The 25119-nt window shown below is 57.6% G+C and overlaps 2 protein-coding genes across 6 annotated transcripts; one reads left to right on the top strand and one right to left on the bottom strand.

Annotated features, from left to right (window-relative positions):
* Positions 100-3380, bottom strand: NME4 (NME/NM23 nucleoside diphosphate kinase 4). Of its 3 annotated transcripts, none has more exons than XM_018040334.1 (5): positions 3179-3380; positions 1537-1693; positions 1190-1291; positions 981-1093; positions 100-526 (listed from the first exon to the last, which is right to left on the bottom strand). In XM_018040334.1, exons 2-5 carry the CDS (start codon positions 1549-1551, stop codon positions 403-405), a joined length of 354 nt encoding a protein of 117 aa, XP_017895823.1. In that variant the 5' UTR covers positions 1552-1693; positions 3179-3380; the 3' UTR covers positions 100-402. The 3 variants fall into 3 exon arrangements, with proteins under 3 accessions (XP_017895823.1, XP_017895821.1, XP_017895822.1); XM_018040332.1 differs by having other exon boundaries at positions 1537-1670; positions 3179-3376; XM_018040333.1 differs by lacking the exon at positions 3179-3380 and adding an exon at positions 2779-3109 and having other exon boundaries at positions 1537-1670.
* Positions 2896-25013, top strand: TMEM8A (transmembrane protein 8A). 3 transcript variants are annotated; one of them, XM_018040329.1, is made up of 13 exons: positions 2896-2963; positions 18391-18568; positions 18650-18842; positions 19440-19567; positions 19716-19984; positions 20061-20377; positions 20768-20858; positions 20938-21061; positions 21455-21591; positions 21990-22168; positions 22240-22386; positions 23167-23283; positions 23589-25013. In XM_018040329.1, exons 3-13 carry the CDS (start codon positions 18741-18743, stop codon positions 23883-23885), a joined length of 1908 nt encoding a protein of 635 aa, XP_017895818.1. In that variant the 5' UTR covers positions 2896-2963; positions 18391-18568; positions 18650-18740; the 3' UTR covers positions 23886-25013. The 3 variants fall into 3 exon arrangements, with proteins under 3 accessions (XP_017895818.1, XP_017895815.1, XP_017895817.1); XM_018040326.1 differs by lacking the exon at positions 2896-2963 and adding an exon at positions 14671-14905 and having other exon boundaries at positions 23589-24000; XM_018040328.1 differs by lacking the exon at positions 2896-2963 and adding an exon at positions 14760-14905 and having other exon boundaries at positions 19473-19567; positions 23589-24000.

Genomic DNA, 25119 nt, shown 5'->3' with positions numbered 1-25119 from the left:
GGTAAGCTTCATTTCTACTTTCAAGCTGCTTACAACTTTGAATAAGGCCTCATTGCCACCTCAGAGATGGCAGGGGCCATAATGAGCACTCCACTCCCACACACAGCACAGTGAATTTTAATGTCCCCACTTTGGGGAAAGGACGGTCACACTACCAGCTTTTGGACCCCAAAGCTTGTCTGGCACTTTGGTTCAGAAAGGACTTGGTCCAGTCCCTTGCTGGCTTAATAAAAGGCACATAAAGTTTGTGGCTCAACCCATTCTGGGGCTGGAGTGGGGCAGAAGGTGGACAGGGAGGTGGTCTGGGACAGATGGGCAGAGCGTGGGTGTGAGCTCAAGTTCTTGTTGACAGAGGTAGCTGGTCCTGAGTGGATGCCGGGGTGACCGCAGGCGCCTGCGTGCTCAGGCTGCATAGATGCTGCTGAGGTGGCCTTCATCTGCCCAGTCCACCAGCTCACTGCTCTGGAACCACAGCTGGATCTCTCTCTGGGCCCTCTCCACGGAGTCGCTGGCATGGATGACATTCCTGTACCAAGTGGCAGAGGTAGGGCACAGGCTTCAGCATGCCCCTCAGGGGTCCTAGGCACAGTCTGCCGGTCCCCGACCGTCTAGGGGAGTAGGTGGGTGATGGTGCAGAGGGGCAAGGAAGAACAGAGGAGCTGGAAGACGGTTCCAGCCGGACCTTGGCATCTGTCCCGGGCCAACCCCTGGGGTGCCTGGAGGTAAAGTCAGGTGACAGACCGTGATGGCAGAGCACAGACACAACACAGGGAATGCTTTATCATCTCCTGTGTACATGAAAAGGTTTTTGAAAAATACTGCACTAGCCAACGTCAGGTTTGACATGCTACCATCAAGTTTTCTGGCTTCACTCTCCCCTGAGCAAGACACCCAAGCCCAGTGGATCTGCCTTGGGCACAGGCTGCCACCCTGAGCCCCGAGGGCACTGGGCCTCAGTTCCAAGTGGCTGAGTGTGTTACCTGCTGACGTGGGTGCTGAAGTCTCCCCGGATGGTGCCAGGGGCAGCCTTGGCGGAGTTGGTGTGGCCTATCATGGCCCTCGAGGTGCAGACCACATTGGGGCCTTCCCAGACCTGCAGCAGAGAGATAGAGGAGGTAGGGAGAGGCGGGGGTCACCCAGGGCTCAACCCAGGGCCCTCCACCCTCCCACCGCCACGGCCCCGCCATACCATGGCCACCACGGGGCCGGAGCTCATGTAGCTGATGAGGGCTGGGTAGAAGGGCTTCCTCTGCAGATCATGGTAGTGCTCAGCAAGGATCCTCTCTGGGGCCTGGTGCATCGAGGGAATGTGTGAGAGGGAGCCCCACCGGGCACCAGGGCAGTGGTTGTGGCACCCTGACCTCGGGGCCCTCGGCAGACAACACTGACAAGGCCTGGTGCTCCAGCTACAGCAGCACAGGGCAGGCACTTCCCGCCCCTCCCCTTCTACTGCCAGCACAAGGAGGCCGTCCTGATGCAGGGCTGAAAACAGCCCCCACCCCAGTCCCCTCACCCACAGGCAGAAAGCCCTGGTACCTGCAGCATCTTCATCCCCACCAGCTTGAAGCCCCTCCTCTCAAAGCGCTGGATCACGTCCCCGACTAGCCGCCGCTGTACTCCGTCTGGCTTCACCGCAACCAGCGTCCGCTCCCGGGTCCAGGAGGGTCCTCCTGTAGAAGAGGGGGGCTCGGGGCTGCCACAGCCTCACCTTTCATGTCTCCTGGACCTGGGTTCCCTGCCAGGACCCAGGTGTCCCCTAGACTGCAGAGTTTGCCACAACCAGAGCAGTCCTGGAGGGGAAAAGTATGGTGCCCACAGCCAGGACTGTCCAGCATGGTGGGCCCCTGGGGACTTCAGCCTGTCACAGGGGGCATGGCCCCACCCAGGCAGGCAGTGGGAGAAGCTGCCCATGATGGAGCTGGTGCCCCTGATATGCCACACTGGCAAGAAAGTACAAGTCCTGATGTTCACGCCTGTACTTCGGGGAGCCAGCGTAGACACTGTCTGCACCCCCAAACTGCCACATCACGAGGGACCCAGCGTCCATTTTCTGGGTCTGAGGTGAAATAACGGCAGGGACCAGGGAGAGTGAAAAGCACTTTCCCACTAGGTGGGTCACAGGGAGAGAGAGGGACCTGGGGATTGAGAAAGGGGGAGGGGTCCCTGTCTGCAGCCAGGGAGACAGGAGGGCTCCTCCTCTGACACCTTCCTTGGCCAGGCTGCTGTTGGGGTTTCAAGGCAGGAAGGACACTTGAAACCTAGTGTCCTAAAGTCAACACTGCCCCAGCCCTCCTCCTCCGGGGGTGACGCTGCCAGAGAGACCCCCAGTGTCATCACCCTGCTACCGCCTAACACTTCCAGAGTTAGGCTGACCCTTGGCGTTGGGTCTAGGGTCAAGTGTACTCTGGAAAAGGGCCCACATCCTGGATTGGTGGCTAAGTCCTGCAGAGAGGGAGGAGAGAACTGGAGAAGAGATGAGCTGCCAGGTCCAGAAGAACCAGTGTCCCTGGGGGCATCTGCATCTGCCTTCCCAGCCCCAGGAGGGCTTGAGGAGCAGGGGTGCCCACCAGGTACCTTCAATGCCTTGCACGGCAGGAAGGGCCCCACCCTTATTCGCTCCCCCAAAGCCCAGTCCCTAGGGGCCCTGCTGTCCAGCCTGGCCTACTGCCAGCTGGCTCCTGCCTCGGAAGATGGCAATTTACCCTTGCCAGCATTGCAACGCCAGGACTCTGGAAGCGTACGAGGGCCAGCTGCTAGGGCGGACGACCCCCCGGATACCTTCAAGGCTCCAGGCAGGGATATGCCAGGAGGAAAGACGCCTCAGGATAGGAGTGTTCGTTTGCTGAGAATGAGCCTCCCCACGCAGGAGCCCTGGGCCCGCTGGGATCCCAGCCAGCACAAAGCAGGCTTCTAGTTTCCTCCTGCTCCGGAGCCCTCGGACCCCCTGCCCCGAGCAAGGTGAGGTGAGTGGGGCCGTGGGGGCCTGGGTGGGAGTGAGCGGTGACGGCGGCGGTGAGCGCTGGAGCCCCGCGGGGCAGGAACCCCAGGGGCGCGACTCTCCAGCCCGCCTGCTCTGGGGCCTTCGGCCCCCGCGCCGAGGCCGCACGTGCGTCAGCAAAAGCCGGCGGCCCCTCGACCCGCCCCACCCCGCACGTGGCCGCCAGGCGGGCGGACTCACCCGAGCAGGAGCGCGCGAGCAGGCTGGGGCCCAGGGCCCGCGCGCCGCACAGCAGCCCCCGCAGCCCTGCGAGCCCGGAGAGGCCGCGCATGACTCCCAGCCGCCGGCGCCGGCTGAGCGCGCAGGGGAGAGGGTCCTGGGAAGAGGGGGAGGGGCGGAGGGAGGGGGAGGCGGGAGAGAAAGAAACTGGGGGAAAGGGTGGAAGGAGGGAGGCGGGAGGAGGCCGCAGGGGTGGAGGGAGAGAGGGAGGCGGGTTGGGGGAAGGAGAGGGAGGGGAAGGAGTCGAGGGAGGGCTTCTGCGCCAGGGCTCCTCCCCCTCCCCCCCTGCACCCCGCACCCCGCACTCCACACACCCCCGCACCTCCCCCCAGACGCTGTTTCACTCGAGTGGACTTGGGAAGTGTCTAATGTCAATTTCTGTTAAAATCAGAAGAAAAAAAGAATAATGGTGATGAACCCAGCACGGATCGTGTTCGTCTTTATATCAACGCAGTCCTTAAGTATCATGTTGAGTTCATGCAGGTCCTCCTGCGCCCGTTTTGGCCTGCGCCCCTGTCCTGGAAGCAGGGCCGGCTTCTGGGCTGAGGGGGTGCGGGGGCGCGGATGCTCCCACCTGGGTCTGGGTCTCCCTCTGAAATGACACCCTGAGCTGGGAGGATGGACCTGCATGGTCAGGCAAGGTTCGGCAGGGCATCCAGGCATTTGGCTGGGGAAAAAATCCCACCTTTATTCTCAACTGGCCTGGAAAGGGAGGAGTTTAGCTTCACTGAAACACCTTGCGATGCTTGTGAATTGATCATAAACAGAAATCACAGATATTCTCATTTATAGTACAGTTCAGGTTAAAAGGTGGCAGCTTACTATTTGAATTTTGAGATCCACGGGATCTAACAATGAGTTTTTAAAAAAATATACGTACTTTAAATTTTGTCTTTTAAGCTGTGATATTTGTTTATTTGATCACACCACTGCTGTGTGTGGGATCTTAGTTTCTACGCCAGGGATTAAACCTAGGCCCCTGGCATTGAAAGTGCAGAGTCTCAACCACTGGACTGCCGTGGAAGTCCCCATATATATTTCTGTGTGTTGTGTGGATGGAGTTTTTTACTTAGTTTCATTTTCAATTGTTGATTCCAAGAGTGTAAAAGTACAGTTGAGTGTTGTACGTAGATCTTGTACCCAGAAACTTTGCTGAATTCATTTATTAGTTCTAATAGTTGCTTACTGGATTTTTCAGGATTTTGTATACGCAAGGTTCCCCAATTTAGATGCCTTTTGTTTCATTTTATTAATGAATTGCTCTGGCTGGAAACTCCGGAGGGGAGAAACATGGTGACCACAGCCAGGATCTCCAGTAAAACACTGAATACAAGAGACCCGCTTTTTCCACTCTCTTAACATGGGATTGATTGTTTTGAAATCTTTTTTCTTTCTTAGTATAGACACTTAACAGCTATAAATTTCCTTCTAAACACTGTATTAACTGTATTCCATTTGTTTTTGTATGTCTGCATTTTCTTTCATCTCAAAGTATTTTCTTTAATATTTACTTTTATTATTTTTTCATTTGGCTGTGCTGGCTCTTAGTTGTGGCATGCGGGATCTTTAGTTGCAGCCTGTGGAATCTAGTTTCCTGACCAAGGATTGAACCCAGGGCCCCTACATTGGGAGTGCAGAGTCTTAGTCTTTGGACCACCAGGGAAGTCCCTCTTTCTTTTTTTTTAATTGATTGATTTCTTACTGTGTTGGGTCTTAGTTGCACACTTGTGATCTTTGTTGTGGGCTTCTCTCTAGTTGTGGCATGGGCTCCAGACCCCATGGGCTCTGTCATTTGCGGCACACGGGCTTAGACCACCACCCCCCCACCCCCACCCCCACCCCCCCCCCCCCCCCCCCCCCCCCCCCCCCCCCCCCCCCCCCCCCCCCCCCCCCCCCCCCCCCCCCCCCCCCCCCCCCCCCCCCCCCCCCCCACCCCCCACCCCCCACCCCCCCGGCTGTGGGATCTTACTTCCCTGAACAGGGATTCAACCCACATACCCTGCATTGCAAGGTGGATTTTTTCGGTTTTTTTTCTGCACTGGGTCTTCATTGCTGCCTGCAGGCTTTCTCTTGTTTTTCAGTCAGGAAGTTGTGTTAACTCTTTGCAACCCTATGGACTGCATGCAGCACGCCAGGCTCCTCTCTCCACTATCTCTTGGAGTTTGCTCAGATTCGTGTCCATTAAGTCAGTGATGCTATCTAACCATCTCATCCTCTGCTGCCCCCTTCTCCTTTTGCCTTCACTCTTTCCCAGAATCAGGGTCTTTTCCACTGAGTCAGCTCTTCACATCAGGTGGCCTGATACTTCCTTAGCACTCAGCCTTCTTTATGGTCCAACTCTCACACCCATACATGACTACTGGAAAAACCGTAGCTTTGACTATACGGACTTTGTTGGCAAAGTGATATCTCTGCTTTTTAATATAATGTCTAGGTTTGTCATAGTTTTCCTTCCAAGAAGCAAGCATCTTTTAATTTCATGGCTGCAGTCACCGTCTGCAGTGGTTTTGGAGCCCGAGAGAATAAAATTTGTCACTGCTTTCACTTTCCCCCTTCTGTTTGCCATGAAGTTATGGTCCCAGATTCCATTATTTTAGTTTCTTTAATGTTGTGTTTTAAGCCAACTTTTTCACTCTCTTTCACCCTCATCAAGAGGCTCTTTAGTTCCTCCTTGCTTTCTTCCCTTAGACTGGTATCAGCAGCGTATCTGAGGCTGTTGATGTTTCTCCCAGTTTTCTCTAGCTGCAGCAGATAGGGGCCCCTCTTTGTTGCAGTAACAGGCTCTAGGTCTTGGGCTTGGTAGTTGTGGCCCATGGGCTTAGTTGCTCTGCGGCATGTGGGATCATCCTGGGCCGGCAGTTGAGCCTGTGTCTCGCTTGCCTTGAAGTCCCTTACAGTACTGTCTGATTCCCCTTTTGATTTCGTATACTCTAAAAACGGCAAGTCAGGACTTCCCTGGTGGTCCAGTGGTTAAGAATCCACCTGCTCTGTCAATGCAGGGGACACAGATTCAACCCCTGGTGCAGGAAGGTTCCACATGCTGCGGAGCAGCTAAGCCCACGCGCCACATCTCAGAGTGTGCGCCCTGGAGCCCGCACTCTGCAACAAGGGAAGCCACTGCATTGCAGTGAACGAGGACTCCTGGTTGCCAGGGCTTAGGAGCTGGAAAGGATGAAGAGTCAGGGCACAGAGGATTTTCAGGGCAATGAGACCACCCTGAATGACGCTATAATAATAGATACATGTCATTACCGTATGTGTGTGTTCATCACTCAGTCGTGTCTGACTCTTTGTGACTCTGTGGACTGTAGCCCACCAGGCTACTCTGTTCCAGGGATTCTCCAGGCAAGAATATGGGAGTGGGTTGCCATTCCCTTCTCCAGGGGATCTTCCTGACCCAGGGATCGAACTCCTGCATTGTGGGCAGATTCTTTATTTGTCATTTGTCCTAACCTCCCAGAAGTGCACCACCAAGACAGAAGCCTAATGTAACCGTGGACTGTGGATGACTCATGGTGTAGATTCATCAGCTGTAGCTACCGTACCACATGGTCTGGTGGGGATGCTGATGGTGGGGGACGTTGTGCATGTTTGGGAGCAAGGGGTGTTTGCAAACTGTACATTCTGCTTAATTTTGCTGTGAATCGAAAACTTCTCAGAAATAAGATCTGTTAAATACACACACACAAGGACTTCCTTGATGCTCCAGTGACTGAGACTATATGCCCCCAGTGCAGAGGGCATGAGTTCATTTCCTGATCAGGGACTTAGATCCCACATGCTGCAACTAAGGGTTCACATGCCACAATAAAGACTGAAGATCCTGCGTGCTGCAACTAAGACCTGGCACAGCCAAAATAAATAAAATAAATTTTTTTTTAAAGTACACGCACACACACACACATAGACCATGAAGAAAGAAAAAGACAAGTCACAGGACAGGAAAGAATGTTTCCTTCGCCTAAAAACCATGCAAATCTAGGGTTCCATGACCAGAGATCAGTGAGTAAAAGACCAATGACCCAAGAAGCACAGCAAATAGTTGAAGATTCATTTCCCCAAAGAGGAATTCCAAACACCCAGTAAACAGTGCAAAAGTGATCAGCCTCAGGAGTAATCAGAGAAACGCAAATGAAGATGGCACAAATCTCCAAGTCTGAAAATTCCAAATATTTAGTGATAGTGTAGCCCATTGAGAAGGCAATGGCACCCCACTCCAGTACTCTTGCCTGGAAGATCCCATGGACAGAGGAGCCTGGTGGGCTGCAGTCCATGGGGTCGCTAAGAGTCGGACACGACTGAGCAACTTCACTTTCACTTTTCACTTTCATGCATTGGAGAAGGAAATGGCAACCCACTCCAGTATTCTTGCCTGGAGAATCCCAGGGACGGGGGAGCCTGGTGGGCTGCCGTCTATGGGGTCGCACAGAGTTGGACACGACTGATGCGACTTAGCAGCAGCAGCAGCCCATTGAGACTCCTCACTGCTGGTGAGACTCTCAACTGATCAAACACAGTTAGGTGAACAGCATGGAACTGTCAAGAAAGGGAAAAGACAAACTACAGAGTTGAGAAAATATTTGCAACTCATATATCTGATCAGAATTTACAAAGAACTTTTATAAGTCAACAACAGTCAACTGCTCAGCCCACACCCTCCTATAACCCCCTCCCTTGCCCTTGAAGTGTGGACTGCACCCAGTGACAAGGAGGAAACAGCAGGAGAGGGTCTGGTCATCAATCGTCAAGGTGACCTCACCTCCCCTTCCCCCTCATTTGCTGCCCCATGGGATGAGGAACACGTGTCTCTGGCCAACAACCAGTGTGGACCTGAGGCCACAGCCATGGATGCAAGTTTAGAAGCAAATCCTACCCCAAAGAGTTGCAAGGAGTCAGACATGGCTGAGCACAAACACACACACAGGGACATTGATGTGGTGAGTCAAATCTCCTATTTTACTATTTGTTTTGTGTTTGCCCCCTCTGATGTATAGTCTCTTTCTCCTTTGCTGACCTTTTTGGATTAAATTAATATTTTAAAATATCATTTAATGTATTTATTGGCTTTTTAGGTATTCCTTGACCTGGGGGTATATGTGCATGCTGAGCCATGTCTGATTCTTTGTGACTGCGTGGGGCGCCTCAGTCCATGGGATTTTCCAGGCAAGAATACTGGAGTGGGTTGCCATAACCTTCTCCAGAGGGTCTTCCCAGCCAGGGATAGACACCCCCACCCCATTTCTCGTGCCCCCTGTATTGCAGGCAATTTCTTTACCGCTGAACCATCTGGGAAGCCCCGACCTAGGGTTATAGCTCAGCATTATTTTATATGAGTTGCTCTGCTGCTGCTGCTGCTGCTAAGTCGCCTCACTTGTTCCTGACTCTGTGCGACTCCATAGATGGCAGCCCACCAGGCTCCCCTGTCCCTGGGATTCTCCAGGCAAGAATGCTGGAGTGGGTTGCCATTTCCTTCTCCATTGGTTGCTCTAGGGATTGTTAATTACATTCTTAACATTTCACAGACTATTTAGAATTTATATTGTGCCATTTCATGTAAGATGCAGGCATTTTGCAACCATGTAGGTCTATTTTCTCCCTCCCCCATTCTATCTGCTCCATTGTTTCTGAGAAGTCATTCATTGTTTGAACTGTTATTCCCTTGAATGTCATTTTTCTCTGGGTGCTTTCAATATTTTCTCTTTTTGTTTGGTTTTCGGGAGTTGACTGGGATGTGTTTGGCTGTGATTTTCTTTTACACATTCTTCTTAGGACACACTGAACTGCTTGAATCTGTAAATTAACGTCTTTCACCAGATCTCATGTTTTTTCCTGCCTCATTCTCTTCTGTCCTCTTGGAATTCCCCCTTTAGGCATGTTAGACTTCTCATTCCTCCTTGGATCACTGCCAGGGGAGCCAGGGTGGATGGCTTATTCTAGGAGCAGGGGTCCCAGGAGGCTTACCCCTATTTTGCCACCCCAGGGAAGCTGGTGGGGGGTGCCAAGGGGGAGCCTGCAACCAGAGCTGACACTAGAGCCTCCTGTCCTGGCAACCATCTTCTGCCCTTGTCACCCTCTGTCACTCTCCGCTGGAAGGGGAGCAGGATTCACTGAGGTCACCATGCCCCATTGCCGCTGGACCATGTCCCTGGCTCAGTGCATGCCAAGAGCTCTGAGAGCAGCTCCTGTGCCCTTCACCTCCTGGTTCCTCAGTGCCCAGAACCCAGGACAGGGAGCAATCATTAACCAGATAAAATGGGGACACAGGAGAACTACATGCTGCACTCTAGGAAAAATAACTTGCATTTAAGTATAATTTTAAGTATATGGGCCTCCTAAAAGTTTTGATGGGAAAATGATCCTTTATGAAATGATAATAATAGACGGTAGTTGGAGTTAAGAAAACCTTTGTCTCAGTAAAATAAAGATGCAGAAACTCTATTTGTTCCCCAAAGTTCTGGGGAAGCTATTCCTCTTGGCCCTGCGTGTCTGGGTGCCCCGGTCTAGGTCATGCTGACACGTGGGGGCACGGGGAGGAAGAGAAAGAGAAACTGCTTGCATCCCAATCCCGCCCACATGGGGACACTCCGCTCCCTGCCTGAGGAAGCCTGCAGTGGGCTGAGCTGACAGGACACCCGGTCTGTAGAGCACGGGACTGTTTCCAACCTGGGCCTGGCACACAGGAGGAGCCTGGGCTGAACTGGGGGTGGTGGGGGAGCAGGGGGCGGGGGTACTGAGGGCCCCAGCCTTTCCCAGTGTGAGCAGGGCTGAGCGCCGACCTCAACTGGAAGGGCAGCCGTGGGAGCGAGGCCGGCTGGCGCTGGCACTGGGCCCAGGATGGCGGCACTGCTGGCCTGGGCTAAGCGGGGAGGAAGGACGGAGGGGAGACCCAAGAGATGAGACAGGCGGGGGGCTTCAGGAGGGGCGGGCACCGTCTTCTCTCCTTTGTGGGAAATACGTCTTTCCCTGGGCGGGCGGCGGGCGGGCAGCCGTCCACTCAGTCCACCTCATGGAGCCGGCGAGGGCCTCTGAGGGTGTCCCAGCCTGGAAATGGGCTGTATCCAGCAACTCGGTCCATAAAAGCAATGCAGGGGACGCAGTTTCCATCCCTGGTCCGGGAAGATCCCACAGGCTGTGGAGCCACTAAGCCCAGACTCCGCAACTGCAGTAAGCCCGTGCAGGAAAACCCATCTGTGGGAAAACTGTGTGAAAATTCCTGAGATATCCAGGTCCTTGTCTATGCACCATCCCCTCACAGAGCCCCAAGGGTCCACAATCATAGACACCTGTGTGGCCAGTGTTGCAGCCAAGCGTTTCAGGAAACAAACTCACTCAGAAGGACAACGCAGATAGTGGAGTGCAGTTTATCACACCGGCGGGCCCAAGGCAGAGTCTCCTCTTAGCCAAGAACCCCGACCAGTTTTTGTGAAAACCTTATATACCCTAAGTGTACGTGCCCAAACCCACCTCCCCAAATTCCCTGAAACTAGTCTGAACAAAGGAAAGATACAATCAAAGTTAACCAGTGACTCATATGCCTTAAGCCTAGCTAGTTAACAGTGGACAGTAATCAATAGGTCTGTGATCATATCCCAATAAGCATAATATAATTTATGATTCTATTTGGTTACACAGATAATTAGGGTATTCTTTTAGGCAATGGAGAGTCTAGGTACGAGTCCTAGGGTTCTTCCATCTGGGGGGTCTGGTTTTCCAGTTGGTATGTCATTTCCATAGATACTGGGCATAGAGCTCAAAGTCCACAGTCCGACCCATGAGGGAGTCCTGCTTTCAAGATGGAGCCTGTTCTGTCTGTTTCCTCCTTCACCAGCACCCCTGTAAGCGCGGGTCCCCATTTCCAGTACATTTCAGTGTTGCCGCCGATACCTTCAGGAGCAGCTCACAGTGCAGCCACAGAGGGTCAGTGCCTGCTCCCTCGCCCGAGAGGGGCAGGGTGTCTTGTCTTCCCTTGTGGTCCGTCTGCCTGCTAGTGGACCAGCTGCGTCTTTCTGGTCGTCTCCTGTCGATTGCCAGGGTGCGGGGTGTTTCCAGTGTCTTCTTTCCTTCTGGTCTCTTTTTGAAGGAGGAAACAGACAGAGATGGACACCATCTTGGGCCAGGCTTCGAACATTAGGCTACACGCATGTTCACTTTCCCAGTGGACTCTGAACTTTGTGCCCGGGGTCTATAGCAGTGGCATATCAATGGAAAACCAGACCCCAGATAAAAGAGCCTCAGGACTTGTACTTGGACTCCCCGTTGCCTGAAAGAATATGCTAATTATCTCTGTAACAGAACAAAGTGGTAAATTCTATTATGTTTATTGGGATATGACCACAGGCCTATTGATAAATATCCACTGTTTATTTAGTCTTGTGACACAAGAATCATGGGTTAACTTTGATCGTATCTATTTCCTTGTCCAGACTAGTTTCGAGGAATTTGAGGAGGTGGATTTGAGCAAGTACACTTAGGGTATACAAGGGTTTCACAAAAACTGGTCGGGGTCCTTGGCTAAGAGGAGACTCTGCCTTGGGCCCGCCGGTGTAATAAACTGCACTGCCCTATCTGCATTGTCCTTCTGAATGAGTTTGTTTCCCAGAACGCGTGGCTACAGTATTTTAAGTGTGTGAATTCCCTTTCTATTTCAGGTGGGTTCACATTTTATCACTTGCACAGCACATGATTCCTTCCACTTGGCGTGATGACGTGGATCCTTTTTCCTTTTACCCATTTCACAACTACATAACGTTTTTTAAATGAATCTGCTCTTTAATTTTTTGGCTGTGCCGGGTGTCGTTGCTGCAGAGGGGCTTTCTCCAGTTGCGGCAAGCAGGGCGGCTCCCCTCTGCGCGGAGCACAGCCTCGGGCTTCTCACTGCGGCGGCCTCTCCTGTCGCTTTAGGTCACGTGGGCTTCAGTACCTGCTCCACAGCATGTGCGATTCCCCTGGCCCGGGGCCGGAGCCTGTGGGCCCTGCACTGGCAGGCAGTCTTCCCCACTGAACTACCGGAGAAGTTCCACTCAGCGTTTTTAGGGTAGTCGAATAAGTGACCTTTTCTTCATGTTCCCCAGTTCCTTGTCTTGCTTAAGAAAGGCTTTCCCATACCTGTATTCTAAGGGACGTGTTCTAGGTTCTTTTTAATATTTTTATTGTTTTATTCTTGACAGTTGATAACCTCGAATTTTCCATGTACTGTGAGGTAGGATACAGAAACCTCCTACCACAGGGCCTGTTGCCATCTTCAAGTGAGGCCCCCAGGTGGGCCCTTTTTATTCTAAAGACTCGTGTTACTCAGCAGAGATCTCTGATTCTGGTCCATCTGCAAGTTCCCCAGCCCCGCAGCCCCCCCCCCGCCCCCCCCCCCCCCCCCCCCCGCCTCAGACGAAGCACAGACACGTCCCCTCCTGCCTGTTGGGGAGCTTGGTGCTGGAGTCTCACTGAGATAACCCTCAGAGCGGGTAGGGCTGGGGGCGCCGCTGAGCCCAGCCTGGGGCAGGGATCGGTCTCAGATGGTACAGTCCTCGGGGCTCAGTGCTAAGCACAGCTGCTGTCCCTGCATGATCTGGGTCAGTACAGTGCACTAAAATCGAAGCTCAGCAAAATTCTTAATTGGTCAGTCTCTTTGAATTGAGAACCTGGGAGCCCCCAGCAGCCCTGGGTGAAGAGGCCCTGCCCAGATTCCAGAGGAATAAATAAGAGTTCACACCTGGGGCTTTCTCCTCCCCCCTCACCTTACCTCATCCCTCCCTTCCCCCCAGCCTCCAGTGGCACTGGGCTCCAGAGGTCAGCTTCTCCTCCCTCCAGACTGGTAAATCCACAAACACAGAGACACATATACACTGAAATTCAAAAAATTCAAACAGATAGAACCCCTCCTCCCAGTCCTCAGCCACTAGCTTCCCTTCCTGCACCAACTGCTGAATGCTTCTAGGCATTCTCCACCTTTGAGACATGCAATTTTTTTTTTCCTACAAAAAGTGGAGCTTTCTGAACACGTTATTCTGCCCTCTCCTATTTTCTGCTAATGGTCCTCCTGCTAGACCATTCCAACCAGTACACAGAGCTTCTGGATTTTCAGCCCACTGGATCAGTGTTTATACCGTCACAGCATTTGAATCTCCATCTGGGTACCCATGATTCAAATGCCCCTTTCTCTCATGACGGTATCTGGGCGCAGGCCGCACTCATGCAAGCTCATGCTTCTGCGACCATCTCTGCAGGGAAAATGCACAGCAGTGGCAGGGTGAGTCTCCCAGAGGCTCAGCAAACCTAGGAAAGTTTGGGCGCCACAATCAGCTTCTTGCAGATCTGTTAGGTCAAAGAAAAAAGGCCTCCAGGTGCTTTTCATTTTGCATTTCTCTAAGGAGGGAAATTTGCATATCCTTTGCAGCAATCTTCTCCAGTGGCTTCCTTATTGGTATTTCCTTATTGGTATTGGTGGTTTCCTTGTTGGTGTTTCCTTATTTATCTGTAGGAACTCTTTATTGTTAGTAATCTCAGTAAGATCTCCTTGTGATGCAAGTCCAAGGGTCCTCCAGTTTGAGGCTTCCTTTTTTGAGTTTGTTGTAGTTTTGCACTTTGCTGAATTTCTCAGTCTTGCCTTTAATCTCCTGGGTCATGTTTAGAAAATTCTTCGCGTCCCCTAAGCGCTAAAAGCTTCCTTAAGTTCTCTGGAGTCCCTGCACCGTTTCCTCTTCATGCTGAAATCTTTAATCTGTTGGAACAGACCCCGGGGTCAAGGGCGAGGAGTGACTCGCACCACCGACGCGAATCGCCACCTTCACAGTGTACAAAATATGTACAGGAGCCTCTTCATCTTTCCATGAAAGTGTTTTTCACCCACACTCCTAGCGCCTTTGTGGTGTGGCGCCGGGAGGCCCGCCGGGGAGTCCAGATCCGGGAGGCGGGAGCGGCCGCCGGCGGGCCGGTCCTCCCTCCGCGCCCAACCAGTCACGCAGCGACCCGGGTGCCCCCAGACACATGTGCGGCCGCCCCGAATCTCCTGCGCATTCCAAGCCACGCAGCACCATTTCTGCCTCAGAACCAAGACCCCCGCGGTCCTCTGGGTCCGGCGCCACCTTCTGCCCCCACTCCGCCCCCCGTGTCCCGCCACCCTGCACCGCATGCTGCCCCGCCTCCGCTACTCTGCGCGCAGTGGAGGACCCGCGTTCCCGCTCAGTCCTGACCCACCTCTGACCTGTTTTCCCAGCGCGCCCTCTTGGCCCACGGGACCCCCCCCAGCCCCGCGTCGCACCCCGCCTCGTGTCACCCTCCCTCGCCCCACGTCACCGCCCCGCGTCGCCCCTCTGTCCCGCATCCTCCTTCCGATCGCCTTCCACGCGCGCCCCCCGCGCAGCTCTGCACCCAGAGCCCGTCTCCGTCCGGGCTCCGGCGGGGCGGGGCCTCACAGGCGGAAGTGCCCGGGGCGCCGGTGGCCGGGACCTGCCCGGAGGATGGGAGCCTTGGGCAGAGGCGGCGGCGGGGGCCGCAGTGGCGGCGGTGGCTGCCCGGGCGGCGGCGGGGGCGGGCGGCCTGGTGCGCGGGCCGGGTAGCGCCTGGCCGAGCGCGGAGCCATGCGCGGGGCTGGGACTGGGACCGGGGGCGCGGCGGTGGCGGTGGCGATGTCGCTGCTGCTGCTGCTGCTCTCTCGGTCCCCGCCTGCCGCCGCTGGCGACGGCAAAAAGAGCGGTAAGCGAGCGCGGACCCGCAGGCCCCATCCCCGGGGCGCGGGCCGGGGCGCGGGGTAGGGGGGAAGAGGCCGGTGGGGGGGCGGGTCTGGGATTGTGACTCACCTGGGGACACCTGTGCGCTCACCTGGCAGGGACGTAGGCCTCAAGTCCCCACGCCGTGTTGGGGGTGCAGGGCGCCCCCTTGGAGGGCGCCGAGTATGAGAGCGATCGGATAGAAAGGACGCCCTCTCCCCCTCCTCTGTGCCCAGGGCCACGTTCGGCCAGACTGTCCCCTTGGAGCAAGCTCTCGCTTCCTTCCTCCTCCCCCTCCTCCCAACGCGTCCTGGCCGGGTAGGACCTTCGGGCACCGGGATGAGGTTGAGCGGCCCAGGGGGGACTCTCCTGGGACTCCAAGGGCTGCGGTGGGAGTGTGAGTTCCTAGGAGGAAACCTTGGGCAGTGAGGTTCCAGGATGCCATCTGGTCTGGGAGAGGGGCAGAGTTGGAGAAAGTTGCTTAGATCCTGGGGTCACAGCCAAGTGCGTGTCATGGCTTCGCCTCTCCCGCAGTGACCACTACCCCAGTGCAGTCACTTTCAACAGCTGGCCTTGCTCGTTGTCCCCAGGACGCTCATAGGCCAGAGTGGTTCAGAGAAATGGGCACCTCTTTGCTGTCTGGGAACTTCGGCTCCCGGTGACAAAGGCTCAAGGGGGTGGCTAGATCAGAAGGTGCTGCTGGGCGCCTGGGGTTGCTGAGTAAACTACCTGACTTCTGTGGCCTTGGGCTCTCTGATGGCCTGCTGGCGGGCCTGGGAGGGCCCAGATGCCCCAGGAGGCAGTAGGCAGCTTATCCAGCACAGCATGGGGCTGGCTCCCAGCCCATCCCCGCCCTCCTCTGAGATCTTGCTCCTCCAAGCTCCTGTTTCTCTGAGGGCTGTGCCTCTGGTTTCTGAGCCTGGCTTAGCTTGAAGTGAAAGGCAGTTTCCCCAAGGCTGGCCCCTGATGAAAGCACTCCGCCGGGGACTGCCACCCCTACTTTCTCCTTTTCTTCCTTCTCCCGGGTCAGGGCTAGGTAAAGAGTCATTGGTAGGGAGATGGAAAACCTGGGGCAGCGCTCCCCTCCCGGGCCTGCTGAACGGATCCTGCTTTCTGTGTGATCCTGGCATCTGGGGTCTCTGGGTGGGCAGGGTCTCTGCACTGGGGGCCTGTGTTGGTTTGGAGGATGTACGAGAGGATCCCCTTACTAGGGTCCCCAGACAGGCTCAGGGACTTTCTTTCTCCCACCCCCAGCCCTGTGTCCTTGGAGGGGGTTGTGATAGAGCAAGTGTGCCTGTGGCTGGTGCTTCCTGATACTGGAAATGCAACTTCCACATCTGGCTCGGATGTGTGAATGGCCTGGTACATTCACCAAGAAAATGGAGTGGGCCTCTTGGGCACGGAGGTCGGGGTGCAGGGCTGGGGATGGGATGGAGGAGCTGGGTGGCCTGGGAGTGGGAGGTCTTATCTCTTGTGCACCCTGAGGAGACTTTACAACCACCACTGAATTGCAGGTGTCCAGGGCTGGTGGGGGAGCCAGAGGACCCAGCCCCTCTCAGGCCAGGGGGCTGCACGCCACAGCTGGACCTCCCCTGCCTGGCCATATCAAGCAGCTGGGTGCTCGGCAGCTGGCTGACTGTTTCTCTAAGGCCCTGTGAGTGCATGGTGGTGGCAGTAGGGGATGGTGCAGCAGCCTCAGGAAAAAGTTTATATTAGTTCAGTGGCTCCTAGTCTCTTAGCATTCAGGCCACAGCCGGCAGTTGGAACCTGGTGACCAGCAGATACCTGGAAAGCCAGGTGCTTGTGCTGTGTGTTGCCTACCCCTGCCCAGCCCCCCATACTGGGCTCCTGGGAGCTCAGATGGCTTTGCAAGTGGCCTGCTATCTCTTTTCAAGGTGCTTCCATGGGAGTCAGGAGGCTGGCAAGACAGCCAGCTGCTCACCTGGTTCCCTCACCTGCTCACCTGGCCCACCTGGAGGGGCCCTGGGCTTACTGCTGGGATCGTGTGGGTTGCTACCCTCCTAGTGGGGCAGGGGGAGGAGAGGGTGGCCCCACCCTGCTGTGTTCACAGTGTATTTCTTTCCGAAGCACTTTAACATCCATTAACCATGGAGGGAGGGGCAGCTGAAGGGAGGTGCTGTCCTACTCGGCCAACTCAGGAAGCTGGGCCCAGAGAGGGGAAGGGACGGTCAAGGTCACTCCGGAACAAGGCCTGAGCTGGCAGTGGGGCAGTGCTTCCTGCTGAGTAGCCCAGGCACCTCCTTAGTCACCTCTAGACACAGAGCACCGAGGCGTGCCTGTTCTTGGCAGGCCCAAGGGCATTCTTACCCACTCGTGGGGCAGGTGGTTATGCCGTGGGCCCCAGACACGAGGTTGTACTGGTTAGTGCACTCTCCTAGGAGGGTGCTAATCCAGGGTTGCGTCTCCAGAGACCTTTAGAGCTGGTTTGGAAAGGCTGGTGTGACAGGAGAGGCCTCGGGTGACAACTTGCAGAGGGTGTTGGGGAGAGGAGCCATGGAGGTGAGGGGCTGGGAGACACTGCCAAGGCTGGGGAGCTCCGGGGTGGGGTGTAGGCAGCTAGCCTGTGTGCTGCCAACCCCTGCTTTGTCCCTGTGCCACTCTGCAGGGGCTTGTGCCCACTGAAGCAGACGCTCCAGCCTAGGTGCTCCCCCCAACCCCCTGCAACACACACACAGGCTCTCTGCTCGCCTCCTGTCTGGGTGAGGGGGGACAGCGGCTCTTCCTGTACCCCAAATCATGGCCTGAGCAGGCAGCCAGCCTCCGGACCTGGTTGCCCTGCCCTGTCCACTGCAACCTGGACCAGAGATCCTAGCCCTGGGGAGACTCAGTGGAGGTAGGGGTATGTCCCGGCCTCCAGTGCCCAGGGCAGATGGGAGGAGGGATGGGGCTCCCACCTTGACTTCTTCCTGTGCCTTTCACCCTCCATCCCTCAGCCCGAGGTGTGCCAGGGCTGCGGTGGTGGTGGGGGGGCCCGGGGGCTGTGAGCAGTGTGGAGAGGAACAGCCCTCTGAGGGGGGCTCTTCCTGCTTCTGAGGTCTGAGGTACTTGACCTCATGTTGACCCAACATTTGATTGGTGTTGGGGCCTGTGGGACTTGTTGATTGGGGTGCCTGGTGGGTGGGATGCAGAGATCTGGGGGACTGAGCCTGTGAGCTGGAGGTTGCTGGCAGTGCTGCAGGGGTTAGGAAGATGGATGTGCAGACGTGGGTGAGAACGTGATTCCTGAGTGAAAGCTTCTGAGCCCCAGCCTTCACCAGGGGCTTGAGGGCAACAGTGACTTTTCCCAGGTCGGGGTTGGTGTGCCAGGCATCCCAGGGGCTCCATGGCTCCCCTGACTGCTTCTCTGAGGCCAGGCCAGGCAGAAGGGCCTCCGCCCTCCACCTTTCTCCATCTTGTCCCCCGGGGAGGGCTCCCAGGCTCTCTGGCCGCCTGACAGTACCTTCTCTGCAGACTCCAGGCTGGTGTCCGAGCAGTTCTCCCAGGCCCCGCAGAAGCTGGCCTTCTACAACTGGTACGGCAGCGCCCGGCTCTTCCACTTCCGTGTGCCCCCGGACACGGTGCTGCTGCACTGGCTGCTGCAGGTCACCCAGGGCAGCGGCCCCGCCTGCAGCAACGTGGAGACCACCGTGTAGGTGCCAGCCTGCTCGCGGCCTGCTGCTGGAGCCGCCGAGGGCCACACCTGAGACCCCCCTGCTCTCCCTGCCTCCAGGTACTTCCGCTATGGCGCCCCTCCTGTGATCAACCCACTGGGCACCAGCTTCGCCAACAATACCTCCGTGCAGCCCTCCTTCCTCCTCAAGATGCTGCAGGACAACGCCTCTTTCAATGTCTCCTACCCAGCACCTGGGGACTGGTTTGTGGCCGCCCACCTGCCCCCCTCCTCCCATAAGATTGAGGTGAAGGTAAGGGCACTCCCTCTGGGGATGAGGGACAGCACGGCCCAGTGCACAAATGACTGGTCCCTGCGATTCACCTCCTTAGGGCCGACGTTGCTCAGGGCTCTGCTGCCCAGCCCTGCCCCCTCTCTGGGCCAGCCCCGTCCGCTCTGGACCAGTCATTCCCACTCAGTCCATCCCTTCCTCTCTGGGCCAGCCCTTTCCCATCTGCTCCAACCCCGCCCCCTCGGTCCATCCCTGCTCCTCTGGGCCAACCCCGCCCCCTCGGTCCATCCCTGCTCCTCTGGGCCAGCCCCGCCCCATCTGCTCCAGCCCCACCCCCTCGGTCCTTCCCTGCCCCTCTGGGGCAGCCTCGCCCATCTGCTCCAACCCCGCCCCCTCTGGGCCGGCCCTACACCATCTACTCCAACCCCGCCCCCTCTGGGCCAGTCTCGCCCCGTCTGCTCCAATCCTGCCCGCTCTGGTCCAGTCACGCCCCCTAGGTCCAGCCCCGCCCCTCCAGGCCAGCCTCGCCCATCTACTCGAACCCCGCCCCCTCCGGGCCAGCCCCGCCCCTCCGGGCCAGCCCTCCCCCAGCTTTCCCTGTCCCTGCTCTCTCCTCAGGACTTTATTCCCACCTGTGCCTACATCTTCCAGCCGGACATGCTGGTCGTGAGAGTGGTTGAGATGTCCATCCTGAAGCCTGACGTGCCCCTCCCACTAGTCCTCCTCTCCCAGCCCAGCTACCTCAAGTAAGTGCAGGCTTGCTGGAGTGGGCAGCCCTGCTGTCCTCAGGGCAGGAGGTCCAGGTCTTGGCCCCCACGCTGGAATTTAAGCTTGGGTTTGGGGGGCGGGCTGGAGCTGCAGAGCCCAAGTGAGGCCGTGTCCCCTTGGCTGCAGAGTCTTCGTCCCCAAGCACACCCAGGAGCTGCGGCTGGAGCTGCAGGGCTGTGTGTCCAATGGGAGCCTGGGCTGCCCTGTGCACCTCACCGTGGGCTCGGCCACCCTGCCGGGAAACTTCCAGAAGGTGCTCACTTGCAGCGACCCGACCACGGCCTGCCGCCTGCTGCTGCCCTCACCACCCTGGGAACGGTGGATGCAAGTGACGGCCAAGAGCCTGGCGGGGCCCCGCGTGTCGGTGACGTTTAGTGCTGTGGTTGCCCTCACAGGTGAGCTGTGGGGGAGGTGGCTCTGCCCCCTCCACCACCAGGCCTGCCTCCACTGAGCCCCTTGTGGTCCTGACAGCCTGCAGACCGTGGACTGTGAACCTCCAGCACCTTCTGAATAGCTCAGACCAAAGCAGCAACACCTCCACGGGGACGCCGCTCCCGAGCCCCAACACCCACGACCTGGACCAGAGTGGCAAGGCGGGCAGTGGCCCCTTCTGCTTCAGGAGCTTCCCCATCCTGCGGGAAGACATGGATGTGGTGTCCGTGCGCTTCCGGCCCCTGGACAGGATCTCGGTGCTCGTGCAGTCGGACATGCCCTCGGTGATGCAACTGCACCTCAACACGGGCATGGACAGTGGGGGCTCCCTCAGCATCTCCGTGAGCATCAACCAGGTACCCTGGTCCTCGAGGTCGGGTCGGGATTGGGACCCAGGGCCTGGGGCTCAGACCTTCCTGGGGTGCAAGGACTGCTGAGGCCTTCCTGTGCCCACTTTGCCATGGAGATTGGGTCGGGGTGGCCTTTCTGGCAACAGTGAGCCTGGCAGGGCATCGGGCCGGCATAGGTGCCAACTGAGAAACAGGAGGCCTGTCCCAGGGGCAGCGGGTCCCTGTTGGCAGGCCTGGGGCTTCATGGGGGCAAGGAGCTGAGGCTGGGGCCCTTGGCCTGGAGGGGGTGGTCCTGGTGGGCCCTAAGCCAGTGGGAGCCACAGAGAATAGCACTTCGCACCAGAGGTGAGCGTGAGGTGGAGGCTGGGGACTGACCCTGTTCGGCCTCCCTTCCAGACTGTGATTGCCAACAGCACTTCGGTGGTGGCCTGTGTGACTGCCGGCTCGCCCTTCCTCAGCTTCAGCACCTCGCTCGGCTGCACCACGGGTACTGGCAGGCGCGCCCAGCCCCGGGACCGGCGGGCCTCTGGCTGCCTCTGACCGGGCCTCCCCACTCCTCCCTGCAGCCTTCTTCCAGGGTTACCCCTTGTCCCTGAGCGCCTCGTCTCCCACGGCCAACCTCAGCATCCCCTACCCGGAGACAGACAACTGGTACCTCTCCCTGCAGGTCCTCTGCCCCGAGAGGCCTGAGTGAGTAAACTTGGGGGCGGGTGGCCAAGTGGTTGTGCTCAGGCCTGTGGATGGGGCTGCCTGCATCCCAGTGTTGGGGGTGACCTGTCTTCCTCCAGCAGTGCCGGGTCAGTTGCCTCCTGCGGGGTTCCCCTCTCCCCCCAGCCACTGCTCCCGTGGCAGCTCCGAGAGCAAGGACACGAGCGAGGTTGCTGGTCCCAGCCCCAGGCGTGTGGGGGCTCAGGCGGGCAGGGAGAGGGCGTCCAGGCCTTGCAGAGCCCCTTGTGGTTATAGTCCTCTGGGGCCCCGGGGGTCTCAGCTCTGAGTTCAGGTGTCCAAGACCCTCTGGGAACTCCAGAGGGGGGCTGGCCAGCAGACCTCCGCAGCCAGCCTTCCTGGGGCCCCTCCTCGCAGGGAGTGTGTGCAGGCCTCAGTCCTTGTGGAAACCACCTTGTACTTGGTGCCTTGCCTGAACGACTGCGGACCCTACGGCCAGTGCCTTCTGTTGCGTAGACACAGCTACCTGTATGCGGGCTGCAGCTGCAGGGCAGGTAGGGATGGTCCATCAGGCGCCTTCCGCCTGTGCCCATGGACCCCAGCCCCGGGCCTCTTTCTGGCAGCCACCCCAGCTCGGCCAAGGTTGGAGGGCGCCCTGAAGAGTGAGGGCCACCGCCTCCTTCCCCGGCCTGCCATGCCCCCCAACCCCTGTGTGGGCTCACAGAGGCACCCCCGGAGATGGGACTGCTTTCTCGTCTTGGTTTCCCCTGCTCACACCTGCCCGCACTGGCCTCCATTTGCCCACACCTGTCCTCTCCCGCTGTGGGGTGAGGAAGGGTTTCCTCCTCAAGGCCCTAGGCATGGAGTAGGCCCTGAGGTTCCTGAGCAGCCACTGCCTGGCCTGGCCGCTCTGGCCCGGCCTTGGCACCCACAGTGCTGCGCTGGCCCACAGGCTGGCGTGGGTGGAGCTGCACAGACAACAGCACGGCCCAGACTCTGGCCCAGCAGAAGGTAGCCACCCTCCTGCTCACCCTGAGCAACCTCCTGTTCCTGGCCCCTATCGCCATCTCCGTGCACCGCTGCCTTCTGGTGGAGGCCTCAGTCTATGCCTACACCATGTTCTTCTCCACGGTAAGCCCGCCCGCTCCCCGGGGCTGGGGGGAGGCGGGAGGCTGGGCTCTCGCTCACCACTCGGCCCACAGTTCTACCACGCCTGCGATCAGCCGGGCGGCGCTGTGCTCTGCATCCTCAACTACGACACGCTGCAGTACTGTGACTTCCTGGGCTCCGGAGTGTCCATCTGGGTCACTGTCCTCTCCATGGCCCGGCTGAAGGCGTCCCTGAAATACGTGAGTGACCTCTTGATGCCTGGGTCTGGGTCCTGGGAGAGCGGAGGCCCTTGTGCACAGCGTGTCAAGCGAGACACCAGAAAGGGGGTTCCCACTGCCCTTGGAAACCTCTCGTTCTGACCAGTCGCCTACTGGGAGAGGTGCCTCCAGCTGTGAAGGGACTGTGCTGGCTGCTCGGAGGGTGCCAGGAAAGGAGGTGGTGGGCAGGGTTAAGCCAGGCCTCATCCAGAGAGGAGGCCTGGAGCCCCAGACCTGGACCAGACCTCCCTGAGAAACGGCCAGCTCTGCTCCTGGAGTCCCTGTACTGAGGACACTTCAGGGCTTGGCTGCTGGAGATACGTGCCCTGGACAAGTCCATGCTTCAGAAACTCCCTTGTGGGGAGCTTTCTGGTGGCCCAGTGTTTCAAACTCTGTGCTTTCCCTACCCTGGGTCCAGGTTGATCCCTGGTTGGGGAACTAAGATCCCACAAGTCATGCAGCATAGCCAAAAAGAGCAACAACAACAAAAACTGCATTAGAAACACACCTGTGGATGGACCTGAGGGACCGGTGGGTCCCAGCAGTGTGGGAGCTGGGAGAGGAGTACCTCCTCCCCACCAGCAGAGCAGGACACAGGCTGCCAGTTTCTGCAGGGGGGCTGGCAGGAGTGCTGGGGACGATGAGGGGACATGGGGATGACCAGCAGGCCCACACCGCCTGCTCCTGCTGGACCTTGTGCCATCAAAGACAGCCTGGCCTAGGGCTCCCATGACCCCACCATCATCCCTCTGTTTCGCCCAGGTCCTCTTTATCCTGGGCACTCTGATCTTCGCCATGTCCTTGCAGCTGGACCGCAGGGCCGCCTGGAACACGATGGGGCCTTGCCTCTTTGCCATCGTGGTCATGGTTACCATGTGGGTAAGGACCTGGGGCAGGCAGGGTTCCTGCTCAGACCCCCTCCCCTGGAAGTTGGGGTACAAGAGTGTGGGCTCCCCATACATGCTCACCCTGTGAGGACAGAGTGTGGCCCCTCGTTCCGTCCATGTTCTCATTCCTGGGTCCATGTTCTCCACACCCGCTGAGGGCTGCCAGCAGCAAGCCACAGGGGCCCCGTGTGGCTTGGCACCCTTTGAACCCGTCCAAGCAGCCCACACTCACAGCCCTGGGCAGCGCCCCGAGATGTGAGCACAGCCCCGTGCAGATGCCCGTGTGGTTTCCTCCAGGTGTACCGCTGCGGCCGCCGGCGCCACTGCTACCCGCCCTCCTGGCAGCGCTGGGTCTTCTACCTCCTGCCCGGCCTCTCCATGGCTGCTCTGGCCCTCACCATCTATGTTTCCATGATGACCAGCGAAAACTATTACTACACCCACAGCATCTGGCACATGCTGCTGGCAGGGAGCGCAGCCTTCTTGCTGCCGCCAAGGGACCAGCACGCCGAGCCCTGGGCCTGCGCCCAGAAGCTCAGCTGCCGCTATGAAATCTGCAAGAACCACCGGGACGAGCTATACACAGTGACGTGACAGCCGCCGTGGGGAGCACCTGCAGCTCTGCTGATCCCTCCAGCCAGGGGCAGGGCGAGGGAGTGGGACCCTATGCAGATCCATTTCCAACTGAATAAAACTGCCCTGTGCACTCTTTGGCTTCCCCCTCTGGAGGGAGGACCACACCCCCAGGTCCTCGTGCCCGCGGGCTGCCAGCTGACTCGGTCCCCCTGCAGCTCCCAGCTGGTGTCTGTAGGGGCCCTTGGGGCCAGGGCCAGGCTGCCTGGAAAGCACAGGTACCATGTGGGAGCAGGCTCTGGGTTATCCTGGCCTGGGATGGCTGGAGGGAGATGTGGAGCGGGAGTCCCCCACTGACCGGTTCCCCTGTGAGGCTTTGGTGTGAGACACCCAGGTGGGCAGAGGGGCCCTGAACCTGCCTCCCATGGGCCTCTGGCTTCTTGACCCCTTGTGCCTTGAATGCCACCCTGCCTTGGGCATGGATCTACCCCCTGCTGACACACTTGCCTTGAGAAGGAGTGACCACACTTAACCATGGAGCTGATGGCACTGGTGGTCCATAATTCGGCCAGCTGCCATGAGTGGCGTGGGGGAGGCTGGCTTCTGGCTGTCCACTCCTCCCCCTTCACTTCCTGTGGCTCTCAGTTTTGAGATGAGCTTCCTGGGTAGGAAACTGCCAAGCAGCTCTCAGGACGCTGGGCCCACAGGGCACACCTTGCCCTAGCTTGTGTCCCACTGGCCCCTGGGTTCTGGGCTCTTGTCTAGGGAGCATCTCCTTGTATTCCTGGGAGAGCAGGGATGGTTGCCACCTTCCATCCAACTGCACAGTTAAGGAGGGGACTCCTGGAAACCTGGCCTAGCCTTTCTCCGGTTGTGGGGACGCCCAGTAAGGGCTGCTGTCTGTGTGAGGGGCCCAAATGGGGCCATGGAAAGCTGAGCAGCTAAGCCCAAGGTGGGGGGCACGCAGCCCTCCCATCTCCTGGCATCTTCCTTTCTGAGTCCTGTTCAGGCTGTGGCCTCCCCGGAGGCTTCCCGCTCCTCCAGGAACCCAGAACTTGGCCACCGGAGCTGGCTTGTAAAGGGGAAATATTTATATGCAATATTTTGAGGGGAAGATTTTTCAAGACATTTAAAACGTATTTTTCTGTAGCTCTGATTTTACTGTGATTGGTGAATTTAATATTCTACAATGATGATTCAAGGCAGGAGTTTTTAACATTGTTTTCTGCGCGAAGGTGGGACCGAGAATGACAAG

Source organism: Capra hircus, chromosome 25, assembly GCF_001704415.2.
Source record: "Capra hircus breed San Clemente chromosome 25, ASM170441v1, whole genome shotgun sequence".
NCBI classification, from domain to species: domain Eukaryota; kingdom Metazoa; phylum Chordata; class Mammalia; order Artiodactyla; family Bovidae; genus Capra; species Capra hircus.
Note: the sequence above shows the minus strand (reverse complement) of the source record. Positions and strands in the feature narration are given on the sequence as shown.